General features: G+C 51.5%; 1 protein-coding gene across 1 annotated transcript; it reads left to right on the top strand.

Moving 5' to 3' along the window:
- The first annotated feature begins 205 nt into the window (after positions 1 to 205).
- ddc (dopa decarboxylase) lies at positions 206 to 24,291 on the top strand. Its single transcript, XM_047043457.1, has 14 exons — positions 206 to 287; positions 1,889 to 2,098; positions 5,770 to 5,883; positions 7,313 to 7,432; positions 10,473 to 10,607; positions 11,890 to 12,033; positions 13,454 to 13,520; positions 13,612 to 13,706; positions 15,195 to 15,262; positions 16,877 to 16,953; positions 19,042 to 19,061; positions 19,285 to 19,383; positions 22,861 to 22,962; positions 24,077 to 24,291. The coding sequence occupies exons 2-14, from the start codon at positions 1,898 to 1,900 to the stop codon at positions 24,275 to 24,277; spliced, it is 1,443 nt and encodes a 480-aa protein (XP_046899413.1). The 5' UTR covers positions 206 to 287; positions 1,889 to 1,897; the 3' UTR covers positions 24,278 to 24,291.
- The last annotated feature ends 1,695 nt before the right edge of the window (positions 24,292 to 25,986 follow it).

Here is a 25,986-nt window from a genome sequence, read left to right as displayed (position 1 = left end):
GATAAATGAACACATACTGTACATGTGTCCAAGTCTGTCAACTGTTGCCTGTAGGTGAGCTGAGCAGGGTGGATGGGGGGCGTGTTCTGAGGAGCTGTTTGTGAATCAGCTCTACAGCTGGGAGTGTAAGTGGTGTCCTCCAGACAGGATCCCAGCTCCTATTGGCTGGCTGAGGAGGGGGGCCGGCCGTGGCTGTGTTGGAGCAGATAAATTGAGCGTCTCACCCCAGGACTCACAACACTGTCTCTGGAGACGCAAGGAGAGAGAGGAGCTCAGCCCTGACTATCGTAAGTACACACACACACACGCACACGGCTCTAATCCAGTTTTAGATAAGGTTCTCAGGGTGTTGTGGGAGCTGATGCATGCAGATACATGCAGGATGTGATGGTGGAGGTGGGCAGGCGATGCGTGAGAGAGTTGCCAGCAGGTGGTCTGGTGTGCTGTTTCCATCACTTACTTTACTTCACTGTTCATTGAGTCAGGAATATGAGGGTGTTTTTCTTTCAGTTGATATCTCGTCAGCCGTTCTATTCCTACACTTTTGAACGATAGAGCGTTTGTCTTTCATTTCCCCAGCCTCTTTAGTTAATAAAGATCAACTTGATGCCTTCGATGTTGTTTTGTGCTTTAAGCACCTGGCTATGGTTGGCTCCAGCTTCAGATGATCATCCTGCTCTCTCTATGGAGTCCACCAGCATAGAACCACCTCCAGCCAGTCTGCATGTCCACAAAGAAACCCTCTGGACTATATTTGAGCACTTTATTAAACGTATTATGGGTTTGTGCCTCCTGTCTGGTAGTTGGACTGCAGGAGGGCAGAGGAACATGCAGGAGGGGTTGCAGGGCACGCACCATCTAACAAACCCAATAACCCTAAACATCAGCTCTGCAGAGCTGTATAGCAGGACTTCTGCTTGACCTGGGTCCACCTGCTCTCATTTCAACATGGGTCCCATAATATGTGAAACACACACACAATCACACCTACAAGCCGGTGACACTGAGCTGAGTGAGCATTTAATTCACACCAGGATTAGAGCAGATTACGCTGGATTAGTATTGCCAGTTTCTACTCAGTAGAATGGGGAACGGCACCTGTGTGCATTAGCCTCCAGTGTGTGTGGTGCTGTACCTGGTCCAAGGCTGTGGTACTGATGTGTACTCCTGTGTGTGTGGTGCTGTACCTGGTACTAGGCTGTGGTACTGATGTGTACTCCAGTGTGTGTGGTGCTGTACCTGGTACTAGGCTGTGGTACTGATGTGTACTCCAGTGTGTGTGGTGCTATACCTGGTCCAAGGCTGTGGTACTGCTGTTTACTCCAGTGTGTGTGGTGCTGTACCTGGTACAAGGCTGTGGTACTGATGTGTAGCCTCCGTTTTGGCGGCAGTTGAACAAAGTGACCTTTAATCAGAATTTTTGAGTAAAGTTCTTCAGACTTCACCTTTACCACGAGAGTACAAGGTGGAGAATTATGAGAGGGATATTTGTGTCATGTTTGTTACTTTGTTTTAATGTTGTGTACACAGGACCAGTCTCTTTGTTTCTCTTCTGTTCTGCTATCTGCAGTATCAGTCGTGGATTTGATAGAAATGCTCAATTTTGTGTGTGTATCTGTGGAGATTACAAAATAGCACGATTAATGAATAATCAAACCTAGACAGTAATTAAGTCAGTGTTGCCATGCATTCTTATAAAATAATAAAGTTAAGATTTTATTGTAAAGGTCATTTTCTGAGTCATTTTGACTGTTAGATTAACAGTGTCTTAAAATTGGTCCATTTTACGAGAGTGGACCCATGCACTCAACAACACAACAGTCTCAATGTTAAATGAGCGCTTTTGAGAATCAGCTTTGTGTAAACCCCATCCCTCCGTATGAGCCAGTGTCGTAACATGGACACAGCGGAGTTTCGCCGGCGAGGGAAGGAGATGGTGGACTATGTGGCAGACTACCTGGAAAGCGTGGAGCAGAGGCAGGTGTACCCTGACGTGGAGCCCGGCTACCTGCGCCCTCTGATCCCCGAGGACGCCCCCCAGGAGCCAGACTCCTACGATGACGTCTTCAGGGACATCGAGAGGGTCGTCATGCCGGGGGTGAGCAGGACATCTTCTGCTTGGCTTGTTTTCAGTGTGTGTGTGTGTGGGGGGGGGGGGGGGGGGGGAGGGGGAGGTAGCAAGGGGATTTGATATAACTTAGCTCTAGAGCTGAAAGGGGCTCTAACATAGCCTAGTTGTACAGGCTATGTAGTTACAATTAGGATTAGTGTTAATGTCATTCACATGTCCCTTTTAAACACTGGATTACATTTTCCCCTGATCATCCAGATGATCCAGTAGTCTCCTGTGTGTGTGTGTGTGTGTGTGTGAGGGTGTGTTAGGTGTGTGTGTGTGTTTGTGAGGTGTGTGTGTGTGTGAGGTGTGTGTGTGAGGGTGTGTGTGAGGTGTCTGTTTGTGAGGTGTGTGTGAGGTGTGTGTGTTTGTGAGGTGTGTGTTTGTGAGGTGTGTGTGAGGTGTGTGTGTTTGTGTGTGAGGTGTGTGTTTGTGAGGTGTGTGTGAGGTGTGTGTGTTTGTGTGTGAGGTGTGTGTGTGAGGTTGTGTGTGAGGTGTGTGTGTGTGAGGTGTGTGTGTGTTTGTGAGGTGTGTGTGTTTGTGAGGTGTGTGTGTGTGAGGTGTGTGTGTGTGAGGTGTGTGTGTGAGGTGTGTGTGTGTGTGAGGTGTGTGTGTGTGTGAGGTGTGTGTTTGTGAGGTGTGTGTGTTTGTGAGGTGTGTGTTTGTGAGGTGTGTGTGTTTGTGAGGTGTGTGTTTGTGAGGTGTGTGTGTGTGAGGTGTGTGTGTTTGTGAGGTGTGTGTGTGTGAGGTGTGTGTGTGTGTGAGGTGTGTGTGTGTGTGAGGTGTGTGTGTTTGTGAGGTGTGTGTGTGTGAGGTGTGTGTGTGTGAGGTGTGTGTGTGTGAGGTGTGTGTGTGTGTGAGGTGTGTGTGTGTGTGTGAGGTGTGTGTGTGTGAGGTGTGTGTGTGTGTGAGGTGTGTGTGTGTGTGAGGTGTGTGTGTTCTGGAGGTGTGTGTGTGTGAGGTGTGTGTGTGTGTGAGGTGTGTGTGTGTGAGGTGTGTGTGTGTGAGGTATGTGTGTGTGTGAGGTGTGTGTGTGTGTGAGGTGTGTGTGTGTGAGGTGTGTGTGTGTGTGAGGTGTGTGTGTGTGAGGTGTGTGTGTGTGAGGTGTGTGTGTGTGTGAGGTGTGTGTGTGTGTTTGTGAGGTGTGTGTGTGTGAGGTGTGTGTGTGTGTTTGTGAGGTGTGTGTGTGTGTGTGTGTGAGGTGTGTGTGTGTGAGGTGTGTGTGTGTGAGGTGTGTGTGTGTGTGAGGTGTGTGTGTGTGTTTGTGAGGTGTGTGTTTGTGAGGTGTGTGTGTGTGTGTGTGAGGTGTGTGTGTGTGTGTGTGAGGTGTGTGTGTGTGTGTGTGAGGTGTGTGTGTGTTTAAGTCCCACGGTGCATCGGGTGCAGGTGCTCCAGACTGGAAGTGACTCCCTGTCTGCCTGTCTGCCTAACCCTAACCCTAACAAACTGGAAGTGTCTCCAGACGCTCTAAACTCGTTCTAAGTCCCTCACCTCTTTCTATGTTGCTGTTCTCATCCCAAAGTTCAAGGAGTTAATCATTAATGGGCTGAGGGCCAGTAGGAAGGGTCGACTCTTAGTAAGAGTCTTACGGTCTGTCTTCACATGCCTCAACTCTGACATATTAAACACTTGTTCCGTTTCTGTAACAAGGCAGTTTCCTTCAAACACCTCTGCTTTATGGTGTGGAAGGAGACTCGTTAGCCTAATGGATGACTCACCATGGGAATACCCTGACAGGCAGGCAGACAGGCAGGCAGACAGACAGACAGGCAGGCAGGCAGGGAGTCAGGCAGGAAGACAGGCAGACAGGCAGACAGGGAGACAGGGGGTGAGGGAGGCAGGCAGGGAGACAGTCAGGCAGGCAGGCAGGGAGACAGGGAGGGAGACAGGCAGGCAGGGGGTGAGACAGTGGGTGAGGCAGGGAGACAGGGGGTGAGGGAGGCAGGCAGGCAAGGAGACAGGGAGACAGGCAGGCAGGCAGGCAGGCAGGGAGACAGGGAAGCAGGGAGACAGGCAGGCAGGGGGTGAGGGAGACAGGCATTCAGGCAGGCAGGCAGACAGACAGGCAGGCAGGCAGGCAGGCAGGGAGTCAGGCAGGAAGACAGGCAGGCAGGCAGGCAGGCAGACAGGCAGACAGGCAGACAGGGAGTCAGGCAGGAAGACAGGCAGGTAGGCAGGCAGGCAGGCAGGCAGACAGACAGACAGGGAGTCAGGCAGGCAGGGAGACAGGGGATGAGGGAGGCAGGCAGGGAGACAGGGAGACAGGGGGTGAGGGAGGCAGGCAGAGAGACAGGGAGACAGGCAGGGAAACAGGCAGGGAGACAGGCAGGCAAGGAGACAGGGAGACAGGGGGTGAGGTAGGCAGGAAGGGAGACAGGCAGGCAGCCAGGCAGACAGACAGACAGACAGACAGACAGGCAGGCAGGCAGGGAGTCAGGCAGGAAGACAGGCAGGTAGGCAGGCAGGCAGGCAGGCAGGCAGGCAGACAGGCAGGCAGACAGGCAGACAGGGAGTCAGGCAGGAAGACAGGCAGGCAGGCAGGCAGACAGGCAGACAGGCAGACAGGCAGACAGGCAGACAGGGAGTCAGGCAGGAAGACAGGCAGGTAGGCAGGCAGGCAGACAGACAGACAGGGAGTCAGGCAGGCAGGGAGACAGGGAGACAGGGGATGAGGGAGGCAGGCAGGGAGACAGGGAGACAGGGGGTGAGGGAGGCAGGCAGAGAGACAGGGAGACAGGCAGGGAAACAGGCAGGGAGACAGGCAGGCAGGGAGACAGTGGGTGAGGCAGGGAGACAGGGGGTGAGGGAGGCAGGCAGGCAAGGAGACAGGGAGACAGGCAGGCAGGCAGGGAGACAGGGAAGCAGGGAGACAGGCAGGCAGGGGGTGAGGGAGACAGGCATTCAGGCAGGCAGGCAGGCAGGCAGGCAGGCAGGCAGGCAGGCAGGCAGGCAGGCAGGCAGGGAGACATGGAGGCAGGCAGGCGCAGCCTCTGGCTCACAGCCATGAAAGCAGAAATAATGAGATTTGAGCAGCCATGCAGCTGTGGAACACATACGTGTTATTGGATTATACCAAGTCCACGACTAGAGCTAAAACATGTTCAGAATATGACAACATCAAGATGTGTTGTGTCTCAGATCTGATTTGGAGGATTCAATATTCTCTCTCAAACTGAACCTTGAACCAAGCCCTCAGCCCTTGCAAACCTGAGCACCATAACACACACACCCATGCCATAACCATGCTATAACCATGCTATAACCATGCCATAACCATGCTATAACCATGCCATAACCATGCCATAACTATGCTATAACCATTCCATAACCATGATATAACCACGTTATAACCATGCCATAACCACATTATAACCATGCCATAACCACGTTACAACCATGTTATAACCACGTTATATGTCAAATGTCAAAATGTAAATGGTTTGATAGTGCGAAATGACGTTGTGTGCTTGAGCAAGGCATTTCACCCTACTTGCCTCGGGGGAATGTTCCTGTACTTATTATAAGTCACTCTGGATCAGAGCAACTGCTAAATGACTAATGTAATGTACATGTAATAACCATTCCATAACCATGCCATAACCATGCCATAACCATGCTATAACCATGCTATGATGTGCATGTGTGTGTTCATGCAGGTGACCCACTGGCAAAGTCCCTACTTCTACGCCTACTTCCCTGCTGCCTCCTCGTACCCTGCCATGCTGGCAGACATGCTGTGTGGAGCCATCGGCTGCATCGGCTTCTCCTGGGTACGGCTCCTCCACGCTGCCCTCAACACACCTGCCCTCAGCACACCTGCCCTCAACACACCTGCCCTCAGCACACCTGCCCTCAACACACCTGCCCTCAGCACACCTGCCCTCAACACACCTGCCCTCAGCACACCTGCCCTCAACACACCTGCCCTCAACACACCTGCCCTCAGCACACCTGCCCTCAACACACCTGAACTCAACACACCTGCCCTCAACACACCTGCCCTCAGCACACCTGCCCTCAACACACCTGCCCTCAGCACACCTGCCCTCAACACACCTGCCCTCAGCACACCTGCCCTCAGCACACCTGCCCTCAGCACACCTGCTCTTAACACACCTGCCCTCAACACACCTGAACTCAACACACCTGCTCTCAACACATCTGCCCTCAGCACACCTGCCCTCAACACACCTGCCCTCAACACACCTGACCTCAGCACACCTGCCCTCAACACACCTGCCCTCAACACACCTGCCCTCAGCACACCTGCCCTCAACACACCTGACCTCAGCACACCTGCCCTCAGCACACCTGCCCTCAACACACCTGCCCTCAGCACACCTGCCCTCAACACACCTGAACTCAACACACCTGCCCTCAACACACCTGCCCTCAGCACACCTGCCTTCAGCACACCTGCCCTCAACACACCTGAACTCAACACACCTGCCCTCAACACACCTGCCCTCAGCACACCTGCCCTCAACACACCTGCCCTCAGCACACCTGCCCTCAACACACCTGCCCTCAGCACACCTGCCCTCAGCACACCTGCTCTCAACACACCTGCCCTCAACACACCTGAACTCAACACACCTGCTCTCAACACATCTGCCCTCAGCACACCTGCCCTCAACACACCTGCCCTCAACACACCTGACCTCAGCACACCTGCCCTCAACACACCTGCCCTCAACACACCTGCCCTCAGCACACCTGCCCTCAACACACCTGACCTCAGCACACCTGCCCTCAGCACACCTGCCCTCAACACACCTGCCCTCAGCACACCTGACCTCAACACACCTGCCCCTCAGCACACCTGCCCTCAACACACCTGCCCTCAGCACACCTGCCCTCAACACACCTGCCCTCAGCACACCTGACCTCAACACACCTGCCCTCAGCACACCTGCCCTCAACACACCTTCCCTCAGCACACCTGACCTCAGCACACCTGCCCTCAGCACACCTGCCCTCAACACACCTGCCCTCAACACACCTGCCCTCAGCACACCTGCCCTCAGCACACCTGCCCTCAGCACATGTACGGTAGACATGGACACACACTCATTTTTGTGAGTTTGTGTGTGCATGTTTTGTCTGTGTGTGTGTGTGTGTGCGTGTGTGATTGTCTATATGTGTGTGTGTGTGTGTGTGTGTGTGTGATTGTCTATATGTGTGTGTGTGTGTGTGCAGGCCGCCAGCCCAGCCTGTACAGAGCTGGAGACAGTGATGCTGGACTGGCTGGGGAAGATGCTGAAACTCCCTGGAGACTTCATCGCTGGAACCCAGGGCCAGGGAGGGGGGGTCATCCAGGTGGGTACAGGGAGGGGGAAACAGGGAGGGGGGGTCATCCAGGTGGGTACAGGGAGGGGGAAACAGGGAGGGGGGGTCATCCAGGTGGGTACAGGGAGGGGGAAACAGGGAGGGGGGGTCATCCAGGTGGGTACAGGGAGGGGGGGTCATCCAGGTGGGTACAGGGAGGGGGAAACAGGGAGGGGGGGTCATCCAGGTGGGTACAGGGAGGGGGGGTCATCCAGGTGGGTACAGGGAGGGGGAAACAGGGAGGGGGGGTCATCCAGGTGGGTACAGGGAGGGGGGGTCATCCAGGTGGGTACAGGGAGGGGGAAACAGGGAGGGGGGGTCATCCAGGTGGGTACAGGGAGGGGGGGTCATCCAGGTGGGTACAGGGAGGGGGAAACAGGGAGGGGGGGTCATCCAGGTGGGTACAGGGAGGGGGGGTCATCCAGGTGGGTACAGGGAGGGGGGAACAGGGAGGGGGGGTACAGAGAGGGGGGGTATAGGGAGGGGGGGGTCATCCAGGTGGGTACAGGGAGGGGGGGTCATCCAGGTGGGTACAGGGAGGGGGGTACAGAGAGGGGGGCTATAGGGAGGGGGGGGTCATCCAGGTGGGCACAGGGAGGGAGGAACAGGTAGGGGGGGTCATCCAGGTGGGTACAGGAAGGGGGGGTCATCCAGGTGGGTACAGGGAGGGGGGTACAGAGAGGGGGGGTATAGGGAGGGGGGGGTCATCCAGGTGGGCACAGGGAGGGGGAACAGGTAGGGGGGGTCATCCAGGTGGGTACAGGGAGGGGGGTACAGGGAGGGGGGGTCATCCAGGTGGATACAGGGAGGGGGGGTCATCCAGGTGGGTACAGGGAGGGGGGAACAGGCAGGGGGGAACAGGGAGGGGGGGTAAAGGGAGGGGGGTCATCCAGGTGGGGTCAGAAGAACACGCAGCGTCTGCAACGTTAGACCTCTCCACATTCAAATGTCAATATTGATTTGCCCTCTCGCTACGATCCTTCTAAGTAATGTTCAGTATCGCCCCCATCCCTTGATGTGTCGTTTAATAACCTGCAGGCAGCTGCTCGTCCGGTTGTCTGTGCTCACAGATGGTAACGGAAACAGGGCCCTTCAGATAGACCGTGTGGCTCAGGGCACCTCAGAGAGCACAGAGAACGTTTAGGGTGACAGGATTGATCCGCTCTAAAATCCATCAGCAATTTGTCTGTCAACGATTTGTTTCCTCCGCAAGAGCAGAAAAACATTGGAAATTGCCTTTCAGTATGTCAGCAGACAGACTGCTGCAGGACTGTGGTTGGGGGAAGGAGGAGGGGGGGGGGGGGGGGTTGTGGAGAGGAGATTTTGAGAGGAGAGCTTGACGTGGTCAGGATGTGTGGATGCAGCAGACCAGCTGTGTCTGAGGGTGTTCGGGGCGTGTCAGAGCGCTCGGCTGTCACGTCGCGGCCTCGTCGTAGGGGTGCTTTTGTTGTCACTGGCCCTTTTTAAACGCTCCTCACTATGGCAACAAATGGCTCTCCTCTCACACAGCTAATGTAATGAGTGCTTAGACCGAGCGCAGCCCGCCCAGCCCGCTCTGGGGGCGCACGGCAGCAACGTAGCGACAGGAGAACAGCGCTCATTGAAAATCAGAAACGTACAATGGCAGACTGTCATGTGTTCCTTCAACACACCTTCTGTGAAGGCCAGTCTCTCAGCCCAGAGAGACAGCATGTTGGCCTGCTCTGGACCTCCCTCTGTCTCTCAGCCCAGAGAGACATCATGTTGGCCTGGTCTGGACCTCCCTCTGTCTCTCAGCCCAGAGAGACAGCATGTTGGCCTGGTCTGGACCTCCCTCTGGCTAGATGAACTCCCTTGTGGCCTTTGTGTTTTAATGTTCCAGGTGAACTGTGGTTTCACAAGGGGAACATCCGTGTTTACGTTTTATTCATGATTTTTTCATTCACATTTCACACATGTATCTGATGCTTTTATTCAACTTGTCTTATGGTACACTGACACTAAAAGTATGGCAGACGTCAATGTTCTCCAGGGGACACAGATGCGTCTTCACGAGGGTCATCGCCCTCCTGCAGTCAGCATTGATTGGCTGATCTTTCTGACCTATCCAGGATAACAACCCCTGGCCCCACGGAGTCACGCTCAGTCTGTGACTGTCCACATCTGTTGTGAGGCCCATCATTCTGCTGATTATGGCTGCGACATGACTCACATCTCCTGATCGTTTGATCTCTCGCTGGTGATTCAACGGCAGATCCAGTGAAAGAGATGCTGAGAGCAGCCTGGCTGAGGGGGGGGGGGGGGGGGGGGGGGGGGCGGAGTGGTGAGTGAATAGACTCAGTCCTTTGAAAACCATCGTGAGACAGAAGGGGTAGTTTGCATGATAGTGAAATTAGTATGTTTGAGGAGCAAAACCTAAATAGAATATAGAAATGCTGAATGCATTACAGCAACTCATGTTGTGTTTATCATACGGTCTTCTCCTGCCTGTCTGTCTGCCTTCCTACTGTCCTCTCCTCTCTCCTGTCCTCTCCCATCACCTTACCCTCACCTTACCTCCTCTCCTCTCCTCACCTCCCCCTCTCCCCTCCTCTCCCCTCCTCCACCCCCCCTCCCCTCCCATCCCCTCCTCCTCCTCCCTTCCCCTCCTCCCACCCTCCTCCCCTCCCACCCTCCTCCCCTCCTCCACCCCCCCTCCCCTCCCATCCCCTCCTCCTCCTCCCTCCCCTCCTCCCCTCCTCCCCTCCTCCCCTCACCTCCCCTACTCCTCCTCCCCTCCCACCCTCCTCCCACCCTCCTCCCCTCCACCTCCCCTCCTCCTCCTGCCCTCCCACCCTCCTCCTGCCCTCCTCCCCCCCTCCCACCCTCCTCCCCTCCCCTCCCCTCCCCTCCCCTCCCCCTCCCCTCCCCTCCCCTCCCCTCCCCTCCCCTCCCCTCCCCTCCTCCTCCCCTCCTCCCCTCACCTCCCCTTCCCTCCTCCTCCCACCCTCCTCCCCTCCCACCCTCCTCCCCTCCCCTCCCTTCCTCCTCCCCTCCTCCCCTCCTCCTCCAGGGCACAGCCAGTGAGGCTACTCTGATGGCTCTGCTGGCGGCTCGTTGCCGTGCGGTGCGACTCGTCCAGGCCACCGACCCCGAGCGCTCGGAGGCTGACATCATGTCCAAGCTGGTGGCCTACGCCTCGGACCAGGTGAGACGGACTTCCTGCTGGCTTTTAGTCAAGGCAGTTGACCTTTAACTTGGAAGTATTCGCCTGCCTTTTTCCATTTTCACTGACGTTCACATGGGTCATCTGAGACGGATCACAGCGAAGGGTCACAACGTCGGCCATGTTTGTTTTCTTCCCTCCACCTGGCTGGCCCCGGCCTCGGCCCCGGCCTCGGCCTCGGCCTCGGGCTGATGGGGCTGTGGGGGTGAGGATGACTCAGGCTGCCCTTGCTGGTCAGAGGCCAGAGCAGGATTCTGCCTGAGGTACACCACAACCTTTCAGGGATGCAGTCTGCTTCCACCAGAGTGCTGTAGCACTCCCAGGAGCTGGGGAATCCGGCTAACACTGCTGTACTGGAAGAAGCAACTTAAAACAATTCATTTACATAACACCAGGAGTGTTTATACATGTGGATCTCATGAGGGTGGACCCATCTGAACACGTAGCAATTAAAATGAACACTCCTGGTGTTGATTTAACACTTTGAAATGCTGCTAGTCTAAAACTACAGATCTGCTTTAGGACAACGCACTATCATGGTGTGAAGGAAAAGATTTCAGTTCCTTACTCTAGTCTGTACACTAGCGTCTCACCCTAACCCTACTCCAGTCTGTACACTAGCGTCTCACCCTAACCCTACTCCAGTCTGTACACTAGCGTCTCACCCTAACCCTACTCCAGTCTGTACACTAGCGTCTCATCCTAACCCTACTCCAGTCTGTACACTAGCGTCTCACCCTAACCCTACTCCAGTCTGTACACTAGCGTCTCACCCTAACCCTACTCCAGTCTGTACACTAGCGTCTCATCCTAACCCTACTCCAGTCTGTACACTAGCGTCTCATCCTAACCCTACTCCAGTCTGTACACTAGCGTCTCACCCTAACCCTACTCCAGTCTGTACACTAGCGTCTCACCCTAACCCTACTCCAGTCTGTACACTAGCGTCTCATCCTAACCCTACTCCAGTCTGTACACTAGCGTCTCACCCTAACCCTACTCCAGTCTGTACACTAGCGTCTCACCCTAACCCTACTCCAGTCTGTACACTAGCGTCTCACCCTAACCCTACTCCAGTCTGTACACTAGCGTCTCACCCTAACCCTACTCCAGTCTGTACACTAGCGTCTCATCCTAACCCTACTCCAGTCTGTACACTAGCGTCTCATCCTAACCCTACTCCAGTCTGTACACTAGCGTCTCACCCTAACCCTACTCCAGTCTGTACACTAGCGTCTCACCCTAACCCTACTCCTTTCTGCAGTCCCATTCGTCCGTGGAACGAGCCGGTCTGATTGGTGGCGTGCAGATGAAGAAGGTTGCCACGGACGACAGGTATGCGGTGCAGGGCGAGACCTTCCGGAAGCTGATGGATGATGACAAGAAAGCTGGACTCATCCCCTTTTTTGTAAGGACACTCATCCTTTTCTTAACCTCCGGGTTTGTGAACGTTCCACCTGTATCAGGAGAGTCCTGGGAGAGAGAGACACGACTGCACAAAGGATTGTGGGTCAGAATATCCAGTAAAGCATGCTGGCTTGAATACGGCAAAATGCTACTGGATGTAATAGGGCATTCTAGTATTTTTGGCATATATATCGTCATATATACACACACACACATAAAAGCAGCTGTTCTCTGTCTTCAGTAGAAAAGGACATGGTTTCCCAGCAGGGTCTGGTGTTTCCATGGCCCGCAGCTCTGTAAAGGCTAACGTTGTTTCCTATCTGCTCTCTTCGACCAACCTAATGAACTGGATCTGATAACAGAGATGTGACCACAGACAGACAGGGGCTGGAACAAGGGTCAAGCCTGTCCAACTGTTTCACAACTGAGATTTAGAACTGCATTCGTACCGGCAGCTGCAGGTCGTACCAGACTAAAGGCCAATTATTACTTCTGCGTTTTTACGGACATGCCCACAGGGAACGCCCTCTTCGTCAAGGAACTCCCTCTCCGTGTCCTCTCTGAACCCCTCAGAGAGCTTTACGTGCACCTCCTGATTTTCCTGACTATCCGTCCGTCAAACCGTCATTTTACGGATACCCCTTGGCTGTGATTGGTCCGTATTAAGAACCACTTGTGTCAGGTGCGGGGTTGCCGTGACCGACAAGAGAACAGAATCCTTTGACCGCCATTGTTGTACAGTACAACAATGTAAATCAGCATCTGTATTAAAATGTGACAAGAAATGGGCAGTGTAGTTGCTGAAAATGTGCTTATTTTATTGATGAAACGGCTCATTTGTAAATTTGCTCCGACTTTTCGATAACTTAGCTAGCATCGCGGTGCAGCGCGATCTACTGTTCTGGCGGTGAATTGCTTTCAGAACGCAGAACCGTTGGAGTAGTATAAATTCAACCAATCCGTCCGACTCCGTGCGTGCGTCTGTCCGTAACGGAGTCGGAGTAGTATAAATCGGCCTTAAGTGTGTTACCTCACAATTAAGGTGCACTGGATATCATAATGAATTTGATTCGTTTGTTAGTTTGATTTGAGCTTTTTCCCCCCAGATGCACCTGGTCCACTGAGATATAATTGCACAGTGAGAACTCATTGTTGCGTCGTAATAGAGATATTTGAGTTTCGTCCTGCTTGTTGGAGATGAGATGAGGTTACTTTGCACTGTGCCTGATAACCTAAAAGACCCTTACTTGAGTCTGACCACCAAAGTACTGTAAGAACTACGCACTTCTGATCCTTGAATTTCTGTGCTACATTTTACATCCACTATTTGTATTCCACTGTGGATAAAAGCTTCTTCAACAGATGTTAATGAATGAATGAACAGTTTGAAATGTGATGCAGTGTTTCTGTCTGTGTTTCAGTTCTGCGCCACACTCGGTACCACTCCATCCTGCGCCTTCGACAGAGTCATGGAACTCGGGCCGATATGTAAGTGAGGTTGACGGCATTTTTAAAAGGCGCAGCAGCGCGCGTGCTTGCGTATGCTTTGCGTGTGCAGTAACGTACGGTGTTCACACAGGCAACGAGGAGCAGGTCTGGATGCACATCGATGCTGCGTACGCCGGCAGCGCCTTCATCTGCCCAGAGTTCAGACCCCTGCTGGATGGCATCGAGGTGGGGAGGCTAACACACTCATGCACGCACACAAGACACACTCGAGAACACACATGTGCACAGGCACACCAGCATGTGCACACACACACATCCACGCACACAGACAAACGCATACTAAAGCACACACAAACACTTGCACACTCTCACACACTTGCGCACACACAAATATGCACGCGCACGCACGCTGTCATGTTTGATTTACAAACATGACAAACAAACTGTTTTTCACAACGCCAGAAAACATATGACCACCGCCATCCGCTTTTCACGTGGCATAAATGTCAAGAGGGAAGTAGCATAGGGATGACAATCAGAGGAGAATTAACAAGCATCAATCAGTTAGCAGGCGATGTGCACCTTCCCAGCAGAGCTGAGCTGCAACCACACACAGCAGATAAGGACTGTGTCATTTCCTGAGGCTGCCTCTAACCTTTAGATAAGACACTGCTATTCCTTTCCCTCCCCCCATCAAAGAAATACCAGGTTATTGGACACACAAGTTCTGAGAGTGCTGGACGGAGAAGAAGAGCAAGAGATGGAGGGGGGGGGGCGCGGGGGGGGGGGGGGGGTTGGACAGGGATGGAAGAGGAGAGAGAAAAGGAGAGGGGGGGAGAGAGGGAAGGAGGGAGAGAGAGAGGGAGAGGGGGAGTGAGAGAGACTCTTCAACAGGAAGTGAACGAGGGAGGTTGGATCTCCGTCAGACTGACAGCCGCGCTCTCTTCCTCCAGGAGGACGGGTTGCTAGGAGATGAGTGATGGACAGGACCCTGCATCTGTCTGCATGGCAGCCACGTGGCCCTGGCCTACATTGTCTTCTCTCCTCGCTCTTGATTGCGTCTGTCGCAAGGCTGTTCGAGAGAGGATATTAGAAATACGATAGCGAGCAAAACAGATAAGACGCCTCATGAGAGGAGGAACCTGTTGGAGAGTCACCACGGCTAAATGCTCAGTTTAGCATTTCAAATATTGAAACGCCTGCCCAGGTCGAGATGTGTGCTGCGCATCTAATATCTCTCTGGCAATAATGATGAGTTATTCGTTTTCTCTATTGGTTGGTTAGCCTCTAAGAAGGAGAACACACCTCAAAGACTAACGTAAATAAGTTGTTAATACACAAGTCAAACAAGACAACACTACTAGTACTCTACAACACATATCTGGTGCTATTTATTATGCATTTTTGCGAGTTGTCGACAAGTTGTTTTAGCAAGATGCCATAGCTTGTTGAATTGTTGGTTATTGTTTATCTGATGTGGTGGTGTAGCCTAATCTAAACTAGTTTCTGGCTAGCCTAGCTACCAGGCTACTTATTGTAAGGATGATAAAATACAAACCTCTGTTGACTCAATGTGGGTGTTGCTAAGAATGTTTGCATGCAGTGATCCAAATTGTTGTGAAAGACTCAAAATAGTCACATCTCATTCTGCAAAACGTTCTGAAACTTGTATTTACATCAAGTTGTGTGTGTGTTTTGTATGTTTGTTTTTAGTTTGCGGATTCCTTCAACTTCAACCCACACAAATGGCTTCTGGTGAACTTCGACTGCTCTACGATGTGGTAAGATCTCCCGTTCAACATCCACCTTACTTGGTGACTTGACTTTCCCCTGGAAAAACCACTCTCCCCCATACCTCCCTTCACTTGTGTAATAGGCCAACTTCCACTGCTAAACTGTAATGGTTTATATTGGAAAGGTCTACATATTGTTCAACACTCTTTGCAATCAAACTGTAAATAAGTTTCCCCTCTGGAAAGTGGTTGTCATCAGCTCTATCGGAGTTAGCCCTAGCTGTCATCTCAAAAGACGAGATGGCGAACACCAGTCAGTTTAAAAGGTTAGTTGTAAAACTGTAACTGCACAGAAACATGAATGTTTGTTCTGCTTCCAGGCCTACTGCTGGCTATGTCTCACCTACATTGGAGATTGTTAGAGACATTGGTATTGTAAAAACATCTTTACGGAGAACCTAATAATATTTAGGGCTTAACAGCGTTAAATTTGAGGTTGGTCTTTAATGTGTGTTTACAGTGAGTCTATTGTTGCTGTGTAAACATTAGCATATAGTCACAGTTAGGACAGGACTAAGGTTCCACAAGCCCATCTGCCCATCAGTCAACACATCCTAACAACCTGGACACTGGCAGATAGGCCCCGAGGACGTTTCCACGGCGACGACTGGCCAGAAATGAACAATTGTCTGAAACAGTCTGTCTGCGTTCATCATCTATTTCTGAAATAACCTCAAACATAACCAGATATTGAGGTTGTTTTGAAGGGCCTATCCTCAACTGTGTTGTTCACACATTAGTGAGTGTCTGTCTGTGTTATTGCTGGTTCTCAACTGTTAATGTGAACATCTGGCACTACCAAAGCTACAGTTTGAATTTCAGGTACAGACTCAATGAACTCTTTAGGGAACTTGGACATATTAGTACTTGTTTCATGTAGAGTGGTGGAACTGAAAGATAATTTGCCCCCTTAATGCTGGGTATATCATTAACAGGTTTAATAGAATACTTTGTGAAGTATTTGGTTCAGGGTTGGACTCTGAAAGCTTTATTATTCATCCGACATGGCAAAAGCATTTTTCTTATCACATGCAGGTAGGCCAGAAAAGCGAGCTTTGCTGTAGTAATTTCAGCATTCAATTAGTATAATTTATTATAACAGTATAAACTGTTCGACTTATATTAAACCTCTGAAATGTGTTCCAACTGCCCTTATAAAACCTAGACAGTAGCTGTCATGCCACCCATCAGAGACAGTCTGGTTGTCAGAGGAAGACATGAAGACGTTTCCCACAGCCGTGTTGGTTGATGTACAGGCCGTGTGGTTCTGTCTGGGAAGATGACTCAGAATCTCATTTCCTGGTTTTATGCTCAGTGAATCTGATTGGATGTGAATTATGCTCAGCAAATCTGATTGGATGTGAATAGGTGCGCTTTTGTTGCTATTCTAGGACGTTTTAAGACCCGATGCAGATTGATTGTGCTTCATCAAGATGGCCTTTGAAATGCTGTATTATAACGTGGTACAGTTGTAGACTGTAGATATGGTTGTTTCATCGCTTTGATATTTAGTTTGTCAGTTAGTAAGAATTATGAATATTATTTATGGTTACTCTTTGTCTGCCTGCCTGTCTGTCTCTCTGTCCGTCCGTCTGCCTGCAGGGTGAAGAAGAGGTCTGACATCATCGGGGCCTTCAAGATAGATCCTCTTTATCTCACACATGAAAACCAGGAGTCAGGTTGGTTTGAGCCATTAGAACAATAATTCCTATTCCCTGTTTTCACTGCTGTCCTCAACGTCTTTGAAAGGTTTGATTAGTTAGAGGTTCTGATCTGTTGACAGCTGTGAATCCCCCTGTGACAATGCTTGTAAAAGTCTACATAATTAACGTTTGATTCGATTAAATGAGTTATTTGGTGTGTGTATTCCCCACGTGTGGTATGTCTGTGGCCCTGGGTTACGGTCCCTGATAGACGTCCCAGAACGGACGCTGCTAGCTGGCCTTAGGGTCACCAGCAGACCAGGGGGTCAACCTGCATCAACAAACACTCAAAACTGTTAGCATGGCTTTGGTGTGTGCACAGCACCTTCATCTGATTACCATCAGAACACCACCAGTCACCTTCAGCTGATCACTGGTGTCACCAGAACCCAGCCAATCACCTTCAGCTGATCACTGGTGTCACCAGAACCCAGCCAATCACCTTCAGCTGATCACTGGTGTCACCAGAACCCAGCCAATCACCTTCAGCTGATCACTGGTGTCACCAGAACACAGCCAATCATCTTCACCACCTCCTAACCGTTGAGTCAGCCTGTGTCCATCATGTGGACCCCTCCTCCCCCCCTCCATAGATGGAGAACGCAGCAAGCTACATTACCCTCACTTTCACCCTGTCACTCACGCTCACCCTCCCACTCTCGCATCACCCTCACATTCCTACTCTCTCCCACTCATCCTCTCACTTATCCTCATGCTCACCTTAGACGTTTTTTACCGTCCACAAAGTAAAATGCATTGCTCTAGTCAGTACCATAAGAACAGACAATAAATAAGTAAAATTAACTCAGCAGTACAAACCCTTCCCAGTCCCTCATCCTTTCCTCTCATCCTGTCCTTTCATCCTCTCCCTTCATCCCCTCCTCTTGTTCTCTTCCCTCATCCTTTCCTCTCATCCTCTAATCTCATCCTCTAATCTCATCCCCTCCTCTCATCCTGTCCTCTCACCCTCTGTCATCCCCTCCTCTCATCCTGTCCTCTCACCCTCTGTCATCCCCTCCTCTCATCCTGTCCTCTCACCCTCTGTCATCCCCTCCTCTCACCCTCTGTCATCCCCTCCTCTCACCCTCTGTCATCCCCTCCTCTCATCCTGTCCTCTCACCCTCTGTCATCCCCTCCTCTCATCCTCTCCCCATTGTTAGGATAATTTCCCAAATAATGTAAAGTCGTCGCATTCAAAGAAAGTCAAATACTTTAATGCTTGCCAGCAAGGAGACAAAGTCTGATCTCAATCCAAAGTTTGTCTAACTCCCCAGTCTTCATGTAAGACCATTTATTGGTGAGAAGTCCCCTCTTCAGCATGTCAGCTGTCAATATGATCGATCCCAGAGACAGAGTGCGCGTGCGTGCACATGGAAACTTACAGAGTTCCCTGACCCTAGGCTTGACCATATGATTCACTCAACACAGATAAGGTTATTTATTGCACCTCTAGTATAATAAAAGTCATCCTAAGTCAGTTTGTTTACGTCAGCCTAGTGTCATCTATAGGTCATGTGATGAGGGGGTTCTCTGCTGGCAAGGATTGCTAGCACCAGTATGTTCAGAATATGTAAGGATGTTCAGCAGGAGCTGTGTGTGTTGTCTGGTGTACTAACCTCTGGACCAGGAGCTGTGTGTGGTGTACTAACCTCTGGACCAGGAGCTGTGTGTGGTGTACTAACCTCTGGACCAGGAGCTGTGTGTGGTGTACTAACCTCTGGACCAGGAGCTGTGTGTGGTGTACTAACCTCTGGACCAGGAGCTGTGTGTGGTGTACTAACCTCTGGACCAGGAGCTGTGTGTGGTGTACTAACCTCTGGACCAGGAGCTGTGTGTGGTGTACTAACCTCTGGACCAGGAGCTGTGTGTGGTGTACTAACCTCTGGACCAGGAGCTGTGTGTGGTGTACTAACCTCTGGACCAGGAGCTGTGTGTGGTGTACTAACCTCTGGACCAGGAGCTGTGTGTGGTGTACTAACCTCTGGACCAGGAGCTGTGTGTGGTGTACTAACCTCTGGACCAGGAGCTGTGTGTGGTGTACTAACCTCTGACTTTCATTTGCAGGGCTTGTGACAGACTACAGGGTAAGATACATCTTTATAGAACCAAATTCTGAATTTGCTGGAGTTTAAGGGCCCAAAAAAGAAAAAATCCCTTATACTTATCTTTTGCTGCACAAAAATTTACTTATTTAATATATTCACATTACTTAATTGAAAAGTTTAATGTGTAAGTATGTTTGAACCTATACTTTGTCAATATAATGTTCTATCTATGTGACCTTTGACCTTTCTCCCCCCTCTGCAGCACTGGCAGATCCCTCTGGGTCGGAGGTTCCGCTCCCTGAAGATGTGGTTTGTGTTCCGGCTGTACGGACTCTCAGGCCTCCAGGCTCACATTCGCAAGGTGCTGCTCTCTCCTGTCTCCCCTCCTCCCTCTCCTGTCTCCCCTCCTCTCTCCTGTCTCCCCTCCTTTCTCCTGTCTCCCCTCCCTCTCCTGTCTCCCCCTCCTCCCTCCTGTCTCCCCTCCTCCCTCTCCTGTCTCCCCTCCTCTCTCCTGTCTCCCCTCCTTTCTCCTGTCTCCCCTCCTCCCTCTCCTGTCTCCCCTCCTCCCTCCTGTCTCCCCTCCTCCCTCCCGTCTCCCCTCCTCCCTCCTGTCTCCCCTCCTCTCTCCTGTCTCCCCTCCTTTCTCCTGTCTCCCCTCCTCCCTCTCCTGTCTCCCCCCTCCTCCCTCCTGTCTCCCCTCCTCCCTCTCCTGTCTCCCCTCCTCCCTCCTGTCTCCCCTCCTCCCTCCTGTCTCCCCTCCTCCCTCCTGTCTCCCCTCCTTTCTCCTGTCTCCCCTCCTCCCTCTCCTGTCTCCCCTCCTCCCTCTCCTGTCTCCCCTCCTCCCTCCTGTCTCCCCTCCTCCCTCCTGTCTCCCCTCCTCCCTCCTGTCTCCCCCTCCTCCTTCTCCTGTCTCCCCTCCTCCCTCCTGTCTCCCCCTCCTCCCTCTCCTGTCTCCCCCTCCTCCCTTTCCTGTCTCCCCCTCCTCCCCCTCTTCCCTCCCCTCCTGTCTCTCTCTCCTGTCTCCCCCTCCTCCCCCTCCCTCTCCTGTCTCCCCCTCCTCCCTCTCCTGTCTCTCCCTCTCCTGTCTCCCCCTCCCTCTCCTGTCTCCCCCTCCTCCCTCCTGTCTCTCTGCTGCCCCCCACCTACCTCGCATCCTCCACCTCCCTTTTCCTCCCCTCCCCACTCCCCTGACTCCCCACTGAACTGTATACAAACTTATTTCTACCTGGTTAGGTAAAGGTAAACTAGTTCTTTCAACATCGTCGATGCAGTAAAGGGGATTCAGTATAGCGTTGTCTCAAGCAGGCTAATAAAGCTGTGAGGTCATTACGATTCCCTGCTATGATGGAGCTGATGATGAAAGCTCAGAGGCTGGGAATGAGGACGTGGTGTGCTGGCTCTGGTCAGCATGTGGTCAGAACTCCAGTCTGGTCTGGTTAATGATGAGGACCACAGTGGTCTGGTTAATGATGAGGACCACAGTGGTCTCGTTAATGATGAGGACCACAGTGGTCTGGTTAATGATAAGGACCACTGTGGTCTGGTTAATGATGAGGACCACAGTGGTCTGGTTAATGATGAGGACCACAGTGGTCTGGTTAATGATGAGGACCACAGTGGTCTGGTTAATGATGAGGACCACAGTGGTTTGGTTAATGATGAGGACCACAGTGGTCTGGTTAATGATGAGGACCACAGTGGTCTAGTTAATGATGAGGACCACAGTGGTCTGGTTAATGATGAGGACCACAGTGGTTTGGTTAATGATGAGGACCACAGTGGTCTGGTTAATGATAAGGACCACAGTGGTCTGGTTAATGTTGAGGACCACAGTGGTCTGGTTAAAGGGCAGAGACTCGACAACAGAACAATTTCATGGCCACACTTGTAAACTCTTCAGCTCCCTGGTCCACTCCCCTTTGATGTACTGTTCCTTTGTAACAGTGCACCTACCGTTGTTTAGACACGGATTAGGTGATGGTGAGATGAAGTGGACTCTGGATGGTGAACACAGGATGGTACCCTGCTGAAAGAAGCAACCATGCTGCTCTCTGGTGGCCGTCTTAGGAACTTCAGTAGAACTTGATTGGCCACAGTCCACTCATAATATTAATAATAATAATAACAATAGTTAATAATAATAATAATATCAGATCACTACCACCACCACACTGCTCCATCATATCATCACCACCACACTGCTCCATCAGATCATCACCACCACCACACTGCTCCATCATATCATCACCACCACACTGCTCCATCATATCATCACCACCACACTGCTCCATCATATCATCACCACCACACTGCTCCATCAGATCATCACCACCACACTGCTCCATCAGATCATCACCACCACCACACTGCTCCATCATATCATCACCACCACACTGCTCCATCAGATCATCACCACCACACTGCTCCATCAGATCATCATCACCACCACACTGCTCCATCATATCATCACCACCATACTGCTCCATCAGATCATCACCACCACACTGCTCCATCAGATCATCACCACCACACTGCTCCATCAGATCATCACCACCACACTGCTCCATCAGATCATCACCACCACACTGCTCCATCAGATCATCACCACCACACTGCTCCATCAGATCACCACCACCACACTGCTCCATCAGATCACCACCACCACACTGCTCCATCAGATCATCACCACCACACTGCTCCATCAGATCACCACCACCACACTGCTCCATCAGATCACCACCACCACACTGCTCCATCAGATCACCACCACCACACTGCTCCATCAGATCATCACCACCACACTGCTCCATCATATAATCACCACCACACTGCTCCATCAGATCATCACCACCACACTGCTCCATCAGATCACCACCACCACACTGCTCCATCAGATCACCACCACCACACTGCTCCATCAGATCATCACCACCACACTGCTCCATCAGATCATCACCACCACACTGCTCCATCAGATCATCACCACCACACTGCTCCATCAGATCATCACCACCACACTGCTCCATCAGATCACCACCACCACACTGCTCCATCAGATCACCACCACCACACTGCTCCATCAGATCATCACCACCACACTGCTCCATCAGATCACCACCACCACACTGCTCCATCAGATCACCACCACCACACTGCTCCATCAGATCACCACCACCACACTGCTCCATCAGATCACCACCACCACACTGCTCCATCAGATCATCACCACCACACTGCTCCATCATATAATCACCACCACACTGCTCCATCAGATCATCACCACCACACTGCTCCATCAGATCATCACCACCACCACACTGCTCCATCATATCATCACCACCACACTGCTCCATCAGATCACCACCACCACACTGCTCCATCATATCATCACCACCACACTGCTCCATCAGATCATCACCACCACACTGCTCCATCAGATCATCATCACCACCACACTGCTCCATCATATCATCACCACCACACTGCTCCATCAGATCATCACCACCACACTGCTCCATCAGATCATCACCACCACACTGCTCCATCAGATCATCATCACCACCACACTGCTCCATCAGATCATCACCACCACACTGCTCCATCAGATCATCACCACCACCACACTGCTCCATCAGATCATCATCACCACACTGCTCCATCAGATCATCACCACCACCACACTGCTCCATCAGATCATCATCACCACACTGCTCCATCAGATCATCATCACCACACTGCTCCATCATATCATCACCACCACACTGCTCCATCAGATCATCACCCCCACCACACTGCTCCTTGTTGCTGCCCTTCACCTCGTTGTGTTTCCTCTGGACAGCAAGTGGGCCTGGCCAGGGAGTTCGAGGGCCTGGTTCGTGCCGACCGGAGGTTTGAGATCAGCGCTGACGTGGTGCTGGGCCTGGTCTGCTTCAGACTCAAGGTAACCCTGGCAACAGGAATAGCGTTTCTGACCCTCTCACCCCTGACCTGGAAGATCCACTCCTCCCTTCCCGATCTCTGGATCAGGAACTTTCAATGGATCTCTGAACCTTTACTGTGAGCAGTAGGACTCTACTGTAGGATTATAATGTTGACTGGTAGGACTTTACTGTAGGACTTTGCTATAAGACTAGACTTGTAGGACTCTACTGTAGTGCTAGAATGGAAGTACTCTACTGTAGGATTCTACTGTTGGATTATTCTGGTAGGACTACTGTAGTACTCTACTGTAAAGCTAGACTTGTAGGACTAGAATGGAAGTACTCAATTGTAGGACTGGACGGTAGGGGTAGACTGGTATAATTCTACAATAGGGCTAGACTGGTAGGACTCTTCTGTAGGACTAGACTCAAAGGAGGTCTGGACTGGAAGAAGATTAACACGTTCTGTGTGTTCCTCTCAGGGCTCCAACGTTCTGTATGTTCCTCTCAGGGCTCGTTCTGTGCGTTCCTCTTAGGGCTCCAACGTTCTGTGTGTTCCTCTCAGAGCTCGTTGTGTGTGTTCCTCTTAGAGCTCCAACGTTCTGTGTGTTCTTCTCAGAGCTCGTTGTGTGTGTTCCTCCTAAAGCTCCAACGTTCTGTGTGTTCCTCTCAGAGCTCGTTGTGTATGTTCCTCTCAGAGCTCCAACGTTCTGTGTGTTCCTCTCAGGGCTCCAACGTTCTGTGTGTTCCTCTCAGGGCTTGTTGTGTGTGTGTTCCTCTCAGGGCTTGTTGTGTGTGTGTTCCTCTCAGGGCTTGTTGTGTGTGTGTTCCTCTCAGGGCTTGTTGTGTGTGTGTTCCTCTCAGGGCTTGTTGTGTGTGTGTTCCTCTCAGGGCTTGTTGTGTGTGTGTTCCTCTCAGGGCTTGTTGTGTGTGTGTTCCTCTCAGGGCTTGTTGTGTGTGTGTTCCTCTCAGGGCTTGTTGTGTGTGTGTTCCTCTCAGGGCTTGTTGTGTGTGTGTTCCTCTCAGGGCTTGTTGTGTGTGTGTTCCTCTCAGGGCTTGTTGTGTGTGTGTTCCTCTCAGGGCTTGTTGTGTGTGTGTTCCTCTCAGGGCTTGTTGTGTGTGTGTTCCTCTCAGGGCTCCAACGAGCTGAACGAGCAGCTTCTGAAGCAGATCACCCGCGCCAGGAGGATCCACCTGGTGCCGTGTCAGCTGTCTGGCCGCTTCGTGCTGCGCTTCGCCGTGTGCGCCCGCACCACCGAGTCGTGCCACGTCCAAGAGGCCTGGAGACACATCACCCAGCTGGCCTCCCAGCTGCTGCAGGAGCTGCCCCACTGACCCCAGGACTGACCCCAGGGTCAGGGGGGGGCAGGGGTGGTGTGGGTCAGGGTTGGGGTTGGGGGAAGGTTCAGGGCTGGGGGCAGTCAGGGATGGGGCGGGGGGGGGGGGGGTTATTAGGGGGCAGGGTCAAAAGTGGGGGCAGTCAAAGCCAAGACCAGGAATTGAGTCAGGGTTAGCAGTAGGGTTAGGACCAGGACCAGGACAAAAGACCAGGAAGACATGTCCACCTGACCCTAACCCTGGCTAAGTTCAGCAGTATGTTAGAATGTAGACTCTGCCGATCTATAAACACAGTTGATATCATTCCTGATGTTGTCATCATATCACAGTCTGGTCTGTTCAGAAATATCTGGCTAAGTATTTGTCTGTCTGTGGATTGTGGGTTGGGACAAACACATGCTTCAATCAACCCACGGAGAAAACACATTTCAAAATAAATACCGAAATAGTCGACATCATATAGACAGTGTTTAAGGTCAGATGGCTGAGCGGTTAGGTAATCGAGCTACCAATCTGAAGGTTGCCGGTTTGATTCCCCAGCTGTGTAAAATTATCTTGGGTCCCTGGGCAAGGCACTTTACCCTACTTGCCTCGGGGGGAATGTCCCTCTACTTACTGTAAGTCGCTCTGCTAAATGACTAAATGTAATTGTAAACAGATGATTGAACTTCTGTGTTGTGAGGAATGATCTCAGTTCTGTTCATCGAACTCCTGCTAGCCTGCCCTGTGACCTCTTAACCCCTGAGATGGGTCTCCGAGGCTAACGTTCACAACCACAGCTTTCTAGAGTAGATGGAGGATATTGGAGGATTAGTAGTAACAGTGTAGTCGTAGTTAAAATGTTGTTTATTTCTTTATTTAACCTGAGCAGTATTTAACTAAAATCAGACATGTGCTTTACTGTTGTGTTGGAATCCACCCACCCAGTTTGGGTAACTTCCTGTTTGGGTAATTTCCGGTTTGGGTAACTTCCTTCAATGCTGGTGTCTGCTTCACTGTGATTCACCCTGTGGTTAGTTAATGTCTCCCTCCTGTACTGGACTGCTCTCTGTATGTGTGTGTGTACATGCAGATATTGTGTGTTTAAAATATAGTATAAAAATGTAAACAGACATTAAAATAAGCTCTGATAACTGCTTGTCCATGCAGTTTATGACAAACCAGGTTTATTTTGTTCAGGCTGTTCTGAACAGTCCTGAAAGTGAAATTTATCGGTGGAGATTACACCAAAGACAAAAATGTATGTTCTTGTGTGTCTGTGCTGTTGTAGCATTAACAGGGACAGGCAGTGTTCAAGACTGACCTCAAGAAAGGAACTTTAAAGGGCGCTTGAAGTTGAAGTTGACTTAATTCATTTTTAGATGGCAGAGTCCGTAGAACAGACTAAGTCTGTAGCCCAGCTCTCTCTCCATCACCCCTCTATTTCCTCCATCACCCCTCTCTCCTCCATCAAACCTCTCTCTCCTCCATCACCTCTCTCCTCCATCACCCCTCTCTCTCCTCCATCACCCCTCTCTCTCCTCCATCACTTCTCTCTCTTCCATCACCCCTCTCTCTCCTCCATCATCCCTCTCTCTCCTCCATCACCCCTCTCTCTCCATCAAACCTCTCTCCTCCATCACCCCTCTCTCTCCTCCATCACCCCTCTCTCTCCATCACCCCTCTCTCTCCTCCATCACCCCTCTCTCTCCATCACCCCTCTCTCT

This window comes from Hypomesus transpacificus, chromosome 2 (genome assembly GCF_021917145.1).
Source record: "Hypomesus transpacificus isolate Combined female chromosome 2, fHypTra1, whole genome shotgun sequence".
NCBI lineage: Eukaryota > Metazoa > Chordata > Actinopteri > Osmeriformes > Osmeridae > Hypomesus > Hypomesus transpacificus.
This window is presented reverse-complemented; position numbering and strand designations above follow the sequence as displayed.